General features: G+C 33.9%; 1 protein-coding gene across 2 annotated transcripts in view; it reads right to left on the minus strand.

Annotated features, from left to right (window-relative positions):
• The window catches only part of SAMSN1 (SAM domain, SH3 domain and nuclear localization signals 1), a 55,727-nt gene extending 37,214 nt beyond the window's left edge, over positions 1–18,513 (minus strand). The window contains exon 1 of one of the 2 annotated variants that reach the window (XM_006773940.2): positions 18,364–18,513. In XM_006773940.2, the coding sequence (XP_006774003.1) occupies positions 18,364–18,420 (57 nt within the window). In that variant the 5' untranslated portion in view covers positions 18,421–18,513. The remainder of the gene's footprint in view (positions 1–18,363) is intronic. The other variant, XM_015570600.1, reaches the window with a different exon arrangement.
• Positions 18,514–18,742: the final 229 nt, after the last annotated feature.

Here is an 18,742-nt window from a genome sequence, read left to right on the forward strand (position 1 = left end):
CAACCATTAAGATGGAATGACCAGAATGACTGGAACAACCAGAATGACTGGTCACTAAAATACTCACTGACCACCAGAGGGCAGATGCTCAATGCAGGAGCTGTCCCCAACCGCAATCTCCAATCGCCAATGGGGCCTCCTGGTCTCTCTTCCCAGCCGGCAGGCCCCATGGCCTGATTGGGGCTGGGCCCTTGGGCTAGGGTGGGGAACTGGGGATGGGTGGCAGCAGATTTGGTCTCTTTCCCAGGGGGACTGAGAGACAGCTCCCTCATTGAGGCCTCCTGGGTCCCTCCCTCTCTTCCACCCCCAGCCAGGAGGTGCCAATCGTCCCACTCCCCATCCACCATGGTAGCAGTTTGCCCCTCCCCTTGGCCCCTCCCTCAGGTGAGGCCACCTTCCAGTCCCTCCCCCTGGCAGGCAGGTCCCAATCACCCAATCGGGGCTGGGTCCTGGACTGGGATGGGGAACCAGGGGTGGGTGGTGGTGGACACAGGCATTGAGAGAAGGAGGAGGGGGGGAGGCAGGAAAGTGGGGAGGCACGGAACCGTGTGATGGTGGAGTGTGGGTGGCGAGAGAAGGAGGAGGCAGGGAGGTGGAGAGGCGGGGAACCTGATTAGTCTCAATCACAGGCCAGGCATAGGGACCCCACCCATGCACAAATTTTGTGCACTGGCTACCAACAGAAGAGTTACAAATAGAAATGCAATTTAGATCTTAGATAGTTCTTTGTTTCTGTTGACATAGATCATATTTAGACTTTAAGTTGACTCTATAAATCTATAGTCTTTTGTTGTCCAATTAAATATGTTTGTAGCCCTGGCAGGTGTGGCTAAGTTGGTGAGGCGTCATCCTGTGCACCAAAAGGTTCCAGATTTGATTCCTGGTCAGGTCACATGCTTGGGTTTCAGCCTCAATCTCCATGCAGTAGGCAGCTGATTGATGTTCTCCTCTCACATCCATGTTTCTCTCCCTCCCACTTCCTCTCTCTCTAAAAATCAATCAAAATATTTAAACATGTTTGTAAACTGGCACAATAGCTGTGGAGGGTAATTTGGCAAACTATCAAGATTGCTTTTGTATTTGCCCCTTGATCCAGCACTTCCATTTCTAAACATCTAAATCAGAGATACATTTGTATACAAACTGACTTACACATCCACATTCATTGTAAAACTTTTATATTATCAAAAGCTGTAAAAATCAATGTTCATTGAATAATATATGGTGAAACAAAGGAATGGTGCACTGCTGTAAGAAATTAAAATATATCTATTTATACTGCTATGGAATGATCTTCAGAATACAGTGTAAGTGAAAAAAAGTCCAGTGAAAAAAATCATATGTAGTGTGCTGTAATTTTTTTAGAGTGCAAATGTATGAGTGTGTTTTAATATGGAAAATATGTATTTTTCTTCTTAGAGAAATGGGACAAAATAAACAAAATAAAAGAGGAAAGAAAATAGACTTATTTAAATATACCTTGTTTTATAAATTTGATTTTAAAATAATGTAACTATTTCACATTATATTTTATATATTTATAAACAATATGAAATAAAAACCATCCTTAAAAATTCCAGATAAAAATAAAAACAGATGAGCCTAATTCCATATTTAAGTAGTGCTTAAGAAAGAAGAATTATTTTAAGTGATATTAAAAAACAGTAATTTGACAAAAAAGTGGGCAAACTAAATTTTAACCTGTTGTTAGTAATCACCTTGTTATTCATAATATTGGTTTATAATAAAAGGTTTAGGGACAGTGCAAACAAGTAATGATGTCAATTAAATTTGGAGTCAAGATCCTTAGTCAGAATCCTCACAGTTCTCATCTTGTCACACCATAAATAAAGAAAGCTTTCAAAGCCTACTGGGGCCAAAGCAACACAGTGATCACATTGGAAATGTTTTCACTGGAGTAGACTGTATCAAAAGATGGGGTAACTGTATTACAAATAAGAATAATACCTGAGCTCTATTAAAATACCTCAAAATTCATGAGTTCATGATGATATTAAAAAGAGAAAACCTAGCAGTTACCTTTGCAAATGTTACAGTTATATTATTAGAACTGGCAAGTAAAGGTAAAGACAAACATTTAATCTGTCCTTTTTGTATGAAATATATTTCAGAGTAACTACATACATAATGAAAAAAAATCTGTTTTTCTCTATGTATGTTTATCCCAGCTAATCAATTAAGAATGATGAAATTACAAAATTACTATTTTGTAAACACCTACTGCAATAATGGATCCAGAAAATAATTATCAATGGCTACTAAAATCACAAAAAGAGAGGACTAGAATATATACTTCATAATAGAAGCACCTAATTCCACCAATGAAATATTCTTTAATAAAAGCAATTATACCAACTTTATGTATCTTATTACTAGATTAAATATGGAGACAGAGGAGCATGTTAAATGACATGAAGAGAACGCAGTTGACCATAAAAATCTAGACAATGAGAAATCTACAGGACAAGTAGCCTGGTTATTTAAACTTATCAATAGAAATAAAAGAGAAAAAATAAAGTACATATCAAGAGCCTTTAAGAATGGTTCAAATATAGATCAAATAAATTACTGTAACTAAAACATTAAAAAAACAGGTTTTTTTTAAATAAGTAGCTATTTGATGATATTGAGGAAGTATCATTTTTTATTTGTAATTTAAAAAATCCAGTGAAGGGAAGCAAGTATGTGAAATATGTGGGCATAAAGAAGAAAAAATGATTGGTCATTATTTAATGATTAACTGAATGGTGGATATATGGGGTAGATTGTGCTACTCTCTAATTTTACATATGCTTGAAATTTTCCATAATAAAATGTTGGATTAGCAAAAAAGAAATGTGCACGTATAATAGCTAAAAATTAATTAATAATGTGTGGACATGGGGTATATGGGAAAACTCTGTACTTTCCTCTCAATTTTGCTGTGAACCTAAAATTGTTCAACTGTTCTGAAAAAATTAGTCTTAAAGTAAAAGTTAATGCAGGTGCCTCTGAGAGAGAGAGAGAGAGAGAGAGAGAGAGAGAGAGGGAGGGAGTAAGATGGTAGATGGTATTGTAAGTTTCTAAGCAACCAGATTGTAAAAATATCATTAGTATTGCTTAGTTCATAGTTGTTTAGAAGTACTAGTACAGTTGTATTTAAAGAGAAAATAAAGTGCTGCTTTGTAAATTTGTGTTAGTATAACTAACTTTTGATATAAATGTATGTTTTTGGATTGCCTTTACAAGACTATCTGAGTTCACACGGTAAAGATTACTTTTTCCCATACTGTCTACTTGGTTTCCACAAAAGTAGAGCTGATCAAGTCATTTAGGTTTTGAACACGTTTGTGTGTGTGTGTGTGTGCATGTGTGTGTGTGTGTGTGGTTCTACACAATACAATGAATAGTTAAAATAACTTAAGAAGATTCACTTTATTTTTTGCGAGTCATATTTCCTCTCTAGTTTTCTAACAATTCTAATTACAGATTATATAAAGCTGGCAGAGTTCTTAGAAATCATCTAGTTCAACTCAATGAGAAAACGATTATAGGAACCAGAACTTTAAAAAAAAATACTTTTCTTTTCAACTCTCCACTACGTTATTCCTTTACAAAGTTTTGATATTTTCTTTTAGTTTCAAAGAAACTTGCTATCTGAGCAGGATGGAAAGTGTGGAAAGACTTGATAGAAAGAATGGAACTGAATAGGCTTCTTAGAACAATGACCAGCCTAAAATTATCAACAGCAGAAAAGGAGAATAAGGAAGTCTCCTTTTGAAAATGTAAATCATCCTTTTGACCAACACCAGAAAAAACTTGACCTTCATTTTCATTTCTTCACCACTCACCAACTTTGGGGTCTTCATATAAAATCTTACCTCCAGCTTGACTTAATATTTGTGTAAGGCACTGGTGGAAAAGTTTCAGTCTATTTCAAAGAAAACATTTGCATATGTGAGTCAGACATCCACAGTATTTTGAAAATACTGGAAAATTAAAAATTACACACACTCTTCCAGTGAGTTCTCACATAATCTCAATATTGCACAGAGAGCACTGGTTAGTAATATGCTCTAAAAGATAGAAATTGTTTCAGTGTATGTGCTTATATGAATATTTTATAATAATAGTATGTTAAATCTCAATAAGCTTATCAGCTTTTATCCAAAGACATTCGAGGTTTTAACTGTTCTAACAAACTCAGCCATGGAAATGTTTTGAAGAATGTGAAACAAATTTAACTGACTTAAAATAATCTGTTAGGATTGCTTCAGTGTTAAATAATTACACTATCATGTGGTGCCAATGGAAGATAGTTGTTAGGGATGTCAGGGGTGCTGAGGCTAAAAGACAACTAGAGCTGTGAAACATGGCCTTGCATACTTAATATTTTAACACAAGCCAATGCTCACATACATGTCAATGCTATAAATATTTTTAATGTACATCTGGACTCTTAGAACCAGTTAGTCTACTTGATTTGTCTGGCTCACTATCTTTGCCATCAGCTGCAAAATATCTAAAGGAAGTGCAGATTCTGACTCAACCATAGTATTTTAAAATTGTGTCAAAATTTCCATGGTAAAGCTTTACTTTCAGAAGATGATGTGTCACGAGATGTTTTCTGCAAATTGAAACTGCTTCAAAGAAAATTACACAAAGGAAATAAACTAGAACTTTAAAAAAATTAAATCAATGCAGAATCTCTAACCTGCAAAAGTGTTTATTCACATTCATATCAGCCTATCCAGATAAACTGATGATCAAACATAGACCCAGAGTCACAGAAGTATGAACAGACTGTTGAACCTTAGAGGAAGACAGGGGAGGGTGGGTGGGAAGAGCACAATCAATGAACTTGTATGCATATACTGGTATGCATAACCCATGGATACAGACAATGGGGTGGTGAGAGACTGGAGGGGTCGGGGTGGGGGGAGGACAGGGCAGACTCAAGAGGTTAATGGGAGGAAAAAGGAGGACCTATGTAACATTTTCAACAATAAAGATTTTTAAAAATCCCACAAGTTTTGAGAGTAAAACAGACTCAAAACATTTGAAATTCTTAATTGTACCTCTGCATGATTTATCACTGTATCCTATAATTTGCATTGCAACAATAGACTGTAAGTCATGCTGCACTTTCAGGAATGGAATAGAGAGTAAGATATTCTCTTTTAGTTGAAAGGAGTTTTTAAAATAAGTAGTATGGTTATGTCTTAAATATCTCTTATTTTTCAGGTAAAAAGATAATTTGGCAAAAGTTCAGTCACTTGATATCATTGATTCTTACAAAATCCTAGAGAATATAAAGGAAATGAAAAGCTCTTAAAATGTGACCATGATCAGGCAGGAATCTGTCCTGGAGGAATTTACACTTTCTTGTAACTTCAGTAGATAAGAGCTACACAGAGCCACATTCAAATGAATGGTATACAAATATAGATGCAATTGTTAAAAGCAGATATTTATAAACAAAAAATGAAATGAATAATGTATAATAGATGTCAACTTGGAAATTTATATTCCCCCATTTCCAAGTACTAATTTGTATTGACTACTTAATACATGAGAGGCATTTTGTGTTTATAGGTCTATGTACATAATTCATAGTCAGTCTAAAGAAAGGCCCATTAAAATAATCACATTTTGGAAGTGAAATTAGGTGAAATCAATACAATTTCAACTTTCTTAACCATCTTCAAAAATTACTCTAAGAGGTTGTGAAGCTATTGACTGGGAGACTTTAGAAATCACTAAGTCCAAAGACGGTGATTGCTAAAGTGGTGGTAAAGTAGCAAAAAGCTGAGGAAGCGTACCCTGTATATCAAAAGGAGCACTGGATTAAAAAAATGTGTCTAATATAAGTATCTCCTTAACTCTTCAAGGGAATGAAAGATTGTCCTTAGTGAATATAATCATTTTATGTTGTATATTTGATACAAGAATATTTCACAAGGATTATCCATTTCTGGATGGTCTATCACTCGAAACCAAAATTGATAAGAATTTTCAGCTCTTGCACCACATGGATAATTTTTTAAGACCTTCAAGGAGAGCAGTGTTGGAAAGGACTCTGAATAATGAGGTCATTATTAACCATGACCATCATGGTTATAGAAGATAGTGTGTGTTTAGGGAAGATAGTGGGGAGAGAAATTAGAAATTACAGATAACATATTTTAAGCATTTGCTATCCTTACTCTAAGATAAATTATTTCCCTGATCAAATTTCCATTACTATTTTTTTCTATTAGTAGGTAGTTTGATAGAAAGAATAATTCAGATATCCAGTTATAAGAAATACATATTATCTTCACATAAATTTAGAAATTTACTCTTTATTATGTGCATATTGATTTTTTCTATTTATAATCAACCATTAAATAATTTTTAACTTTGATCACATTATTATCAACTATTTTAATCTTATAACTAAACTTCAAAAACAATAAATAATTCTGAATAAGTAATTAACAAAAGAAGATAATATTGAATATTATGTTAAAACAAAGCAATAGTTATTTATTTTATGTTTTTTAAAATTGAATTCAGAGAGGAAGAGAAAGGGAGAGAGAGAAACATCAATGATGAGAGAGAATCATTGATTGGCTGCTTCCTACAAGCCCCCCTCTGGGGATGGAGCTGCAACCCAGAGACGTGCCCTGTCCGGGAATTGAACTGTGACCTCCTGGTTTGTAAGTCAATGCTTAGCCACTAAGCCACATTGGCTAGGCAAAGCAACAGTTATTTAGAACAATAACTTTGAAGAATTAATCATAACAGGCCTTAAAACATTAACCATAATCTTAAGTATCAAATATTTTGTGTTTTTTTTAAATAAAGGCCTGATTCTACTATTTGTTCTACATAATAATGAGATTATATGTATATATTATGTATAGTATCATTAGTCTAAAAGATAAACTATTAAAATATAAAACATATTGCCTATTCAATTTTATCAAAGGCATTTTTAAAAAGCAGGAAGAACTTATTATCAGAAAAATTAAACTGAACATTCTCTTTAAGGATCTTAGACTTAGGCCTATTTTCCTTCTCAGTAATCAGAGAAAGAAAAGTCTTAAAAATTTTTCACTAGCTAACACATGGTAGAAGAACATACAGTACTTTTACGTCCTTTAGATACTTTTTAACATATGTAATTATTGAATGTGTTGACTCAAACTCATGTTCCTGAAAAATATCCTAACAAGTTCACCAGTCAAATGTTTATCCCACTAAATCCATTTGCTCTGGCTTTAAAATAAAAAATAAAATTATCACAAAGAGGCAAACATTCACAGTACCTCCTGCTTAGAAATCATGGTTAAATAAAGAACTAAAAATGAATTATAAAAAATTGAATTCGTTTAATAAACTTTTCCATCCAATTCTCTGGAACAAAAACTCCATCATAGCTACTTCCATTAGACTTAGTTGTCCTCTGCATTTCCTTGGCCTCTGGGTATATAATAACCTTTCTAAAGGTATCCCCAAAGAATATTTCAGTCATGTAGTAATCTCCTTGAACACTAGTAATGACAAACAACAAGCTAATTCTCAAAAAGCTTTTTAAGCCATTTTTACTACTTTTAAATCAGTGTTTTTGATGCATGATTTGGGTCCCCTGATTAATGGTCATTGCCAGCCCAGCTTCTGGAGTTGTAATGTCTCCGTGAGCTTCCCTCCAGCAGAGCTCGACCATTAATCCAGTGGCATATGTCAGCTCAGCAGAGCAAGGTCACTCTTGTGCTTCAAGGGGAACCATTTTATAAATAATAAAACTGACTTTTTTGCATGCTTTATGCCACCTGAGGTTGAGTGCTGCGGTTAATATCATAAAGCTTATAAACATTCTTCTCTCAGGCAGTACCCACTGCCACTGTACTTAGGAATTTAAACGTTTTTCTATTAGTAAGAACAGACATGTTTATGTGGGGCAAATATATGACATGTAATCCCAAACAGGGAAAGAATAGGTGGGAAAAAACTGTAGTAAGTTCATTCTAGAATATTTGGAAGAGAATTTTGAGTTCTCTAACTTCCTCATTGTATATTACATTTATTTTCCTTTCAGTAAATTTAGATTTGGCTATTTGAATATTTCAATCTAATCAGGAGATAATAGTGGTATTGAAATGTAATAGTAGTGGTAGGAATGAACTCAGTTTATGATAATTCCTAACCAACCATATAATGTCTAATAATTATAGAACATTTTTCTTTGAAGGAATTTTATTTTTTAAATTATAAACATTTGTTTCATTGATATTGGTTGATTCAAAATTGATAAATAATTATAGTGAGATATTCATAATTTTAAAGTAATTTGAAATTTATAGATGGCCTAATTTAGAAAAGATGATGGTAGCTTTATAATAACTAACCCTATAAGGAATATATACCTATAAGAATTATAAATTTATGTTAAATTATCTATTTATTACTTTAAAAAATCAAAGTTGCACAGCTATTACCATGTGAAATATTCAGAAAAAAATTTAAACAAATATCCAGACTGTCATATCACTCTGAATTATAAAATAGAATTTGATATAAGGAAAATCTGCTTTGAATCTTATTCTAAGAATTTAACTTGTTAAAAATCATAAAAAATGTGGAAAAAAGTTCATTATTTTCTTGCCTTCCTTGTATGCATATAGAGAAAAGGTAGAGCCAGTGGCAGCTCAGGCCAGTCCTTCTAGGAAACTAGTTCCGTGGCCAGGTCTTCAGGTCCAATATCAGGTCTTCATTTTGATAAATATACACACTTTCTTTTTTAGGTTTGTAGAAATAAACAACCTTAAGGGGAACTGAGTCATAAACTAAGCTGATAAGATACCCAAACTGGCAATACCATATATTGATTCAGTATGAGAAATTCAACTGCCAAGAAGAATGTGTTCTCTTGTTGACTGATTGAAGGATTGTCTCCCCTGGAAGAAATACTATATGGGACACAAAATCGTGTTGGGAGTTTGTTGTGTTTGGTATAGTAAAGTCACAGTAGAGTGAAGTAGGTGATGCTAAGGGCTGCAGAGACAAATTTATAACAGCCAAAAGTTCCTACCTCACCTAAGTGAACCAGTCTGCTGAGCCAAGTAGAATATTTGCTTACGCTGATCTGGATGGTTCTTCATACCACAGGGTCAAATTTATACGCTCCCACTCCCTTTAAGCTCTGTGAAAAGTAACACCCTTTGAAAATGCTTTTTTCCCCTTTTCAGACAGATTACAATTTTTAATTATTATTTTGTTTTACTTCATTCTATTTTAGAATTGGTTACTTTGTTTTATGTGGATGTGTACCAGATCTTTATCAGTGCCCTGTTTAAAAACTGTGTCTTGAAGTAGGTTACTTCTTTAGATGACTAATATTATCCATTAACCATTCTACATTTACGGTACATATATTGAGAAGTCATGACTACGTTCCATATTACAAATGCTTTGACGGTAATCAAAGTATATTAGAAAGCACATGGAGTCTGAACATCAGATAGAGTTTAATTCTCCTTATTTCCCAACAGAAACTGCAGGGATACAAATACGAATAAGATACAGCCCCTATTATTGATGGTTACTCTAGTTGGAAGGACATATTGAAATGAACTGTGGTAAGACAAACAATACAGGCGTGGAACACAGTCTATTAAAAATAGAAAAGAGGGAGAGATTATTAATCAAACATGTACTATGTGCTTGGAAATTTACATGTGGTAACTAACTTAATTCTCACATCAGTCCTATATGACATGTTTTAACACATTCCTTTCTTTAGACAGCACAACAAACCTCAAAAAGGTTTAATGAAATGTTTAAAAAAATGTTAAGACATCTCAGAATAAGACCTCAAACCCATATCTATAATACTTTAGTTCCCTACTGCTCTGCCCTCTAACTCACTGCCTTAGCTAACTAGTGGAGGCTTTCTTGAGGTATTAAACGTTATGAGTTCATGATTTGGAAAAAGTGGGTAAAAGCATTCTAGGCTAAGGGAAACAGAGACAGGAAAGCATGACAGTGGTCACAGCCACTCAAAGATGAGATTTGGATACACAAAGAAAGGCATCAGGAGGAGCGCTCATGCCCAGAGTGTCAACCAAGAAAAAGGCAGCAAGTGGTGTCCATCTGCAAGTCCTGAAGAAAACCTGGAACAGATCCATCCCTCATGGCCCTCAGAGGAAACAAACCCTGCCAGCACTTTGAATTTCCAGACCTGAGAGAAAATAAAGCTCTGTTCTTTAAGCCACCAATTTATAGTATTTTGTTATGGAAGCTCTAGAAAACTAACACAGACTAGGCGAAAAATTCCAAAGCTCTTCATATGAGGGAAGAAAGAGGACATAGCCAGCTGTGTTGACAAATGGCTCTACCTATGAAAGAACCACTTCATCTACCACCAGGGCCAGTTTAAAACCCTCTTCTATTCTTATTAATCAATTCTTAATGGAAGACATTTTTTTTTCTCTACCAAGAAGCTAAATATGAAATGTCTTATTTCTAGAAATTCACCTCAATCCTTAACACTAGAAAGAAAGAGAACTGGATCAGTTTGGTAATGCTAAATCTGGAAACTTAGATATGTAGAATATGGACTTAATTCCATTCGAAAAAAATAACCAGCAGGGATAATGAAGCCATTTATCTCTAAAGCAAGGCAAGAAAAAATTAAAGAGATAAGTGTCTCATTAAATTGATTTTTAACAAATCCAATGCATTGGTAGTCAGAGTAGTGATTTTGTATTTTTATTCCAGGATATAATATTCAAATTTCCAAAGGGGATTCTGTACTTCCATCAAATCTCTCAACCATTTGTCTTCTGAATTTTCATATAGTTTCTGGGCACTGTGCTTTCTTCAAGTATAACCAATCTATTTGGCCTCAAACCTTTTGCTAATTGCTTGCAAAACAACTTTGTTATAGATTTATATTATGTATAATAATAAGAATGCTAAAATGAATTTGCGCTTTTTTGGGAGAGTTTTCAAGGCTAAAATTATTTAAGTTTCAAATAATTAAACATGGTAAAATGAGGAAATTATTAGTTTGTCTCTACTTATTTGAGGTGCCCTAGAAATGAAAATTAAGTCCAAGAAAAATCTGTGTTTTGAAGGAAAAAGCAGAAACCTTTCTGAGTGGCACATCATTTTGGCAGTGAACTTCTGCTGGCTATGAGCAGAGGAATGAGGTTCTCTCTCCTTGGAATGTGGCACCAGCTGGAAGCAAGACCAGTGCAGGGCAACGGCAACCTTTCTGTTTACCATCTTTCAAGCACATGCGGTAAGTTTCTTATATGTTTTCAAATGTATACAGTATGTACAAATACATCTCAGCGTCTCTCAACATCCACCCTGCCACTTCCCTTGTCTGAGCCAACACCATCTCTGTCTGAGTTTCCGCAATACCTTCTAATGGATCTCATCTCCCTGCTTCCTTCCTCACTCCCTTCAATATATTCGAAACACAAAAGACAGACTAAGTCTACTAAAATGTAAGTGAGGCCCTTTTCTTCTCAAAGTCTTTCAATACTAGGCAAAATCCTTACAATGACTACAAGGTCTTGTGTGATCTGGCGCTTAGTGACTGACCGCTCTTTCCCCTGTGTGCTCTGCTTCATTGTTTCCAAACACACCAGGGACACTCCCACACCAAGGCTTTGTCCTAACTCCTCCCTCTGCCTGGAGTAGATTTCCTCAGCCAGTCTCATGGCCAGCTCCTCCATTTCCTTCGGGTCCTTTTCCAAACATCCCATTCTCACAAAGTCTTCCCTGGTCTCTATATTTCACATCCCTCCTTCCCTTCTTAGAATTTGTCATTGCATAGCATGCTATATATTTAACATATTTATCTTGTCGTCTGTCATCCCCAGTAAATGTAAATCCTATCAGGGCAGGGATCCTTGTTCTATTCACCACTGTATTTCCAGCCTATGGTCTGGACTCGGTAGATATTTGTTACGTTGAAGAATTAATGAATGGATACAGGAATTAATGAAATAACTTTTAAGTCTTTTGAAAAGACTAGTTGAAAAAAAAATGGCTCCAGATTGTAAAACTTTAAAAATTCTAGATGCTCAGGCATATTCTATATGAGTAAATCAGAATATCTGAATATGGAACACAGTTATCAGTATTTTTTAAAGCTTTTCAGTGATTCACGTATGCAGACTAGGTTGAGAACCATCAATATGAACATAGTTTTCAAACTTTAAAGTGCTCACAGAACTCTTGGGTATCTTGTTACAAGGCATGTCCTGATTTAATAGGCCCGCATAACCTGAGAATGCACATCTCTAACCAACTCTGGGAATGGCAACGCTGCTGGTTATAGGACCACACTGAGGCGCAAGTGCTTTTACCCAATGTTAACTCAACCTGGATGGCCCTTTGACACCGGATATTGTGGTCTATGCTTTGTTTTCTCCTGACTTGTCTTATTTTATTTTAGGTTTGAATCATAATTTAAATATTTCTTGGAAAACAAATATGACATAAACACTGACTAAATACATAAACGAAGAGATCATCTTGAGAGATATTTGGCTGCAGGAGGTCAGCAAACAAACAAACAAATAAACATTTATATACATTCACCATTTTTTAAGTGGGAAAAATAAACTTAAAATATTACCTATATTGTATATCACATATCTTATTTGATATCACTTTGTTTAAAAAACCAAAACATTCAACTGAATTCAGATCAATTGAAGTCTGAAAATTATATCCCCGATGAAGAAGCCAAAAGAAGCAGTAGGGTAGACGCCCACAGGATTAGAAGAAAAACTGTCTCATATAATCCCAAACCAATTTCTTTTTTACTAGCTGTCATGTCTTGAGCTACAGGACTGTTCTATTTCCTGTAAATTAGAGGGAAAAGATAATGCCATAAGCCCTTGTGCAAATGCCTTGCCTAAAGTACGCAGCAGAGCAGATACGCTTCTTTTTTTTTTCATACTTGGTTAGATTAAAATATATCTGCACAGACTTGATAGGAAAAGCAATGAAAAAAAGTCTTTAATGCCACAACTATGTGTCATCCTTGTTCAGGAGAATACATTTGCACAGCAGGCAGTGCAGTGAAAACTGTTCATAATCAACTCCTCACCTCCTAGCATTGCTAGGATCAAATGCAAGTGGAAGGAATGCCACTTCAGTCATTGCTGGTAAAAATTAGCATCTGTGACACTAATGGTATCTCATTTACTAAGTACTTCAGGTTTTTAAAAATGGTTAAAAAATCTATTTCCAGAACTGCCATCATTTCAGTGTTTTCCTTTAAAATAACAATGGTATTTGAATTTCTTTTACTCAAAGAAAAACCTCTGTTAAAATTTACTAACACAGATCTTTAATCCCAGCCAAATAAAGCCCCACTGATTCAGTTGAAGAGTTTTATTTATGGGATCTATTTCTTTTCCATATTTGAATTTTCTACCATATTTCCTGACCTGGAACAAAGTCCTACTGTGACATGACAAGCTTTTCTAGGAGTTTTGCACATTTGCAGTGTTGGTGCTCTTTTTAAAATAAAATTTAACTATGAATTAGCTATATTTAGACCATATTTCCTGACCTGGAACAAAGTTCTACTGTGACATGACAGGATTTTCTAGGAGTTTTGCACAACATTTGCAGTGTTGGTGCTCTTTTAAAAATAAAATTTAACTATGAATTAGCTATATTTACACATTTACATACAAAGTTTCTTATGTACATACTCTCAGAGTTGATTTAAGAATAATGAAAGTACAAAACACTAGTAAACATCCAAACTGGAACCAGACTATGTACAGTAGACTCAAGAAACTTGATTCAGTTTACCAATACTTATTAAGAGCCTACTACATGGAAGGTGTTATGCTAGGTGCAGGAAGGAGATACATGGCTATACTTACTTCAATCTTAGGTTGATTTTTCTTGAACAATGTGAATACTAAAGAAGCTGTTATTGTTGTTTCTCAGTAACTGTTGAATTTTGTAGGTGGAATTCTTGCATTTAATCAGAGATAAGAATGGAGAATCTCTAAATTCCTATCCACCCTACAGAGGCTCTTACAAATATATTCTGCCTAGTTTCATTAAAATGTAGCTGGTAATTAAGACAATTAGAAATAATATCTACTGTTCCTATACTTGTAATGGCAGCCTAATATTTAAGAACAGGAGTACTGAAAATTGACATATGCATTTCATATCACACAGTTTTATTTTTTACCTATGTGTCTTTGCTCAAGTTAATTCACCTTTTCTATGCCCTCTCCTCTGTGAGGCTAACTAAGAGATTCCCTCACAGAGTTGTTACAAATATTAAATCAATTAGTATATGAAAAGCTCTGAACACAACAACAGGTATGTGAAAAACTCACAATAAATATAGAAAACTAAAAATAAAACATTTTAGTTGAAAAAATAGTCAAGAAACATTCTGTTCTATAATGTAAGCATTTATAGAGTGAAATGATATATCTTATTCAATGTGAATCCTGGGTATGCTTAAAGTTTTGAAAAAATATATCTGTAGTGGACACTCATGATAATAAAGTAGAAACAAAATCAAAGAAGGGAAAGTACAGTACACTTCCTTGCCTGTATGTTAATCAAGGCTATTTTTAATGGACTAAAGGTAGAATACTGCACAAATATTTACCAAATTCCTTTCTTAATTTGAAATGTACCTCATCACCATAGAGGGTTCTGAGTCACAAATTGAACCTGTTGGAATTTATTAACATTCCAGTACACATAGTGGGTTTCTTTTCTAATAATTTCCCAAAGCCGTTTTAGTTTCCCTTATAAAATATCTCTTGTCTCTCCCTCTTAATCTGCATTATGAATCTCTTAAAGTAAATACGAACACTATTGTTCCTATTTATGAGCTATTTGAAAGAAAGAAGTCATATTCAAAATGGAGAAACAGAAAAATAAAGGGTGGAAAAGAGGACACATTAATGATGAAATTATATATGGTACACTGTATTTTAATATGTGTTTTGACCTATTATTTTTGCTTGATGGACATGTTATCAATAAGTCTTGAGAACATAAGAAAATAATAAATTGTTTTAGAAATAGGACACAATTTATTGCTACATTTTACATCCATGAATGGTTTGAATTCTTCTTACAAGTATAAGACATTTAAAAATACTAACCAAAAAGTCTTCTTCCATTTATTTCCTATTCAAATGATCAGTTTCATAACTTTTATTTGAGGTATAATATGCATCCACCATTTGAATTAGGTACTATGTCACCTGAAATAAAACCTATAGTAATTAACATGAACCAAATGATTAAATAATATTTCCCTAATTTTTAATGTTGCCCATTACTTATTTCAGTATCTAGATTATAAAAAGCCACTGGCCGTAACGCTGTAATGCCATAATGACCAAGCGACCTGTCACCAGGAGGTGCATGGAGCACCTCTTGGTACGCCATCACCTCCCCGTCTTCCCCCCTTCCCCCCCGTGGCCCTCGAGCAACGGCTCTTGAGTGCGGTGGGAGGCGAGGCACCTTGTGCAGTGTGGTGGGAGGCTGGGTGCTTCGCACGATTTCGCACATTGGGCCTCTAGTTTATAATAAAACACAAGGAAATCTCTCTCAAAAATTCTGAAATAGTGCAGCACAATGTGTGTACGTTTCTGAGTATGTAATTAGTCAGTGTAGATAGTGATTTCCTATACTTCAGACAGTTCCCTTGATGGTTCTATTTTATCTTTCTAAATACATGCCCTGTGTTCCCTTCTATTAGATGAAGGAATTTGCACTCCTCATTTTACCACCTATGTATTTATAGGGATTGTCATAACATTATTTGTGCCATCTCTAGGGATTCTGGTCTTTTTCCATAAAATGCTCAAAAAATTACCCAGAAAAATAAATGAGTATAAGGCATAATTATAATATTTGGAAACTATTAACTCCATATTAAAAGGAAGTAATTTAGTTAATGTGAAGTGTATGAAAAACATACTTGTATATATACACTCACAAAACTCTTCCAATTTATATAGAGTGGAGAAAGAGGATGTGGTGTATATATGCAATGGAATATTACTCAGCTAAAAAAAGAATGAAATTTTGTCATTTTTGACAACATGAATGGAGCTAGGGGTTTTATGATAGTTGAAATAAGTCAGATAAGTATCATATTATGTTATTTACATGTGGAATCTAAAAAACAAAATAAATAAACAAACAAAAGGGAAACAAGCTCATAGACACAGAGAACAAATTGATGGTAACTGGATGGAAGGGGGGGTGAAGAGATGGGTGCAAAGGGTGAAAGGGATTAAGAAGTACAAATTGCCAGTAATGAAAATAGTCACGCATAGGGAATATAATAAATAATATTGTAATAGCTACGTATGGTGTCAGATGGGCACTGGACTTATTGGGGTGATCATTTTGTAAGATATACAAATATCTAATCACGATGTTGTACATATGAAACTAATATAATATTATATGTCAACTGTAATTGGAAAATTAATTTTAAAATTTATATGGAATAAAATTATTTATCTCAAGAAAATGGAAGTTCATCTACAAGAGTTAATGTTTCCAGTGTGACTATATTCTGTAATATATTTTGTTACCAGATATGCATTTTATCAATATAGTTCTACTTTTATTAATAACAAAGTCAATAAGATGAACAGCACTCTATTTGTATTACAATAATTTCTGCAATTAAGGCAATTGATAATTGACTGAGATACCATTTTGGAAATAGTTCAATGACATATTAACTACTACATAATACAGTTTTTATGAAATATTCTAACTTCAGATTTTAAATACTTGGAGGAAAACTACTGTTTCTCCTAAATCTACTATTGTAATCTTCCTAAGCTACTCTTATAAACTCAATGTTATTGCATTTAATCAAGTGAATTTTATATAAAATTAATCTTAAATATAAAGGTAAATGATGCTTTTAGAAACTGTTTTGTGCTTTTTGGAAAATGTTACTTTGAATGTTTATTACATTAGGGAAAAAGACAGAAATTCTGATATGTTATTAGCCATATTTTTCCGTAAAGATACTTCTCTGTCCTTTATCAGATCTTTGTGTCAGTAAGAATTAATATTAAAAATCATTTATTCCAAAGATTAGAGATCATTTAATTTTAGTTTATTTCAGGGTGGTTGTGTGTAATTTGCAAGGAGTTTTCAAATGTTGATGATTATTCAATGCCACATCAAGTCAGAAGCTCACAATTCCCAAATCTTTTCTCTGAGAATGGGTGTCAAGTATATAAAGACCAATAATAGGTAATAAATCAGTCCTTTAAAAAATATTGGAACTCAGCTATTATTTATTCACAAACAGAATTAAAATGTTATTTATATAACAAATTCAAGAATGCACAAATGTTACCAAAAGTCTCTATACCAGGATTTCATAAATCAATAACTAATATAGATTTCTACAATAGAACCTAAACTTTGCTACCTCATGCCCTACTTTTTAAAATAATATATTTTTTATTGGTTACAGAGAGGAAGGGGGTGGGAGAGAGAGAGAAAGAAACATCAATGATAAGAGAGAATCATTGATCTAATGCCTTCTGCACATCCCCTCCTGGGGATCAAGCCTGCAACCCAGCATGTGCCCTGAATGGGAATCTAACCAAGACCTCCTGTTTCATAGTTGACTCTCAACCACTGAGCCACACTGACCAGGCAGCCCTACTTTTTCTTTTAAGTGGCAATTATTGTCAAGATAAAGGCTAGAAAAACATGCCAAATAGAATCAACTTGTCAAATCTATTAATTTATGGGGTTTAGATGCTTCCCAAAACACAACCCAATTCTCTACTTAGTTCAAAAAACAGAATAGAAAAATAATATGTACAACAAGCTGTCATATTTTAATATTAAAAATAAAAAATATCAAATATTTAACCAAAATATCTGTTTTAAAATCTTCTCATAATTAAATTTATTGTGAAGACCTGAGCACTTAAGAGGTAAAATGCATTCAGTAAATTGTTAAATAGACATTGACAAGTCTACTGTCATTAAAAATGTGCAAGAAGATTTTATAATATCCATCTTTCAGAGATCACCAAACTGATTTCCAGGAAGTTGATAATCTGTGCTCAAAGTTCAGTTACAGATATAAACAATAAAATATTACCTATAAATTAAATTACAAAGACCATATATAACTGTCAGGTATTATTTAACATCTAACTTTGTAATGCAATTTTTTTTCCATATTTGCCATGAGACATTAAGCCCTATGGTTGAATTTATATGACTGGCAGATAAGAATTCTCTCTCTGTGTGTAATTTATTAAGTGGTTCAGTTTTGTTTGACTATGTATAAAATTGCCTTACCTTTGGCTTTTGATGTTTCTCCTTCTCTGAAACGTTGGATGGTTTTCTCTTCAGCATTTTGAATTCAGACTACTCCAAGTGAATGCACTTTCTGTCGTTACAGAAACAACTGAAGACAGCAGTGTGCTATCTATGACAGCAGTCAGTGTGAGCCCTGTGACCTGCCACTTCCTCCTTTGGTCAGGATATGATGTCACATTTACATGGGTAAAGTTTTTTGGCATTTTTTACAGTGGTTCTTTAGTAACTCTTTAATGTTCTGTTTCCTCTATATTCTATGAGGTAAATTCCTAAATGTCACACTTTGACATACCTGCAGTTATTATCAGAACCATAAGGATTTCAAAATAACACTTATTTTTTTAAGTTATATAAAATA

The sequence above is a fragment of the Myotis davidii genome, unplaced genomic scaffold, assembly GCF_000327345.1.
Source record: "Myotis davidii unplaced genomic scaffold, ASM32734v1 scaffold24, whole genome shotgun sequence".
Classification (NCBI taxonomy): domain Eukaryota; kingdom Metazoa; phylum Chordata; class Mammalia; order Chiroptera; family Vespertilionidae; genus Myotis; species Myotis davidii.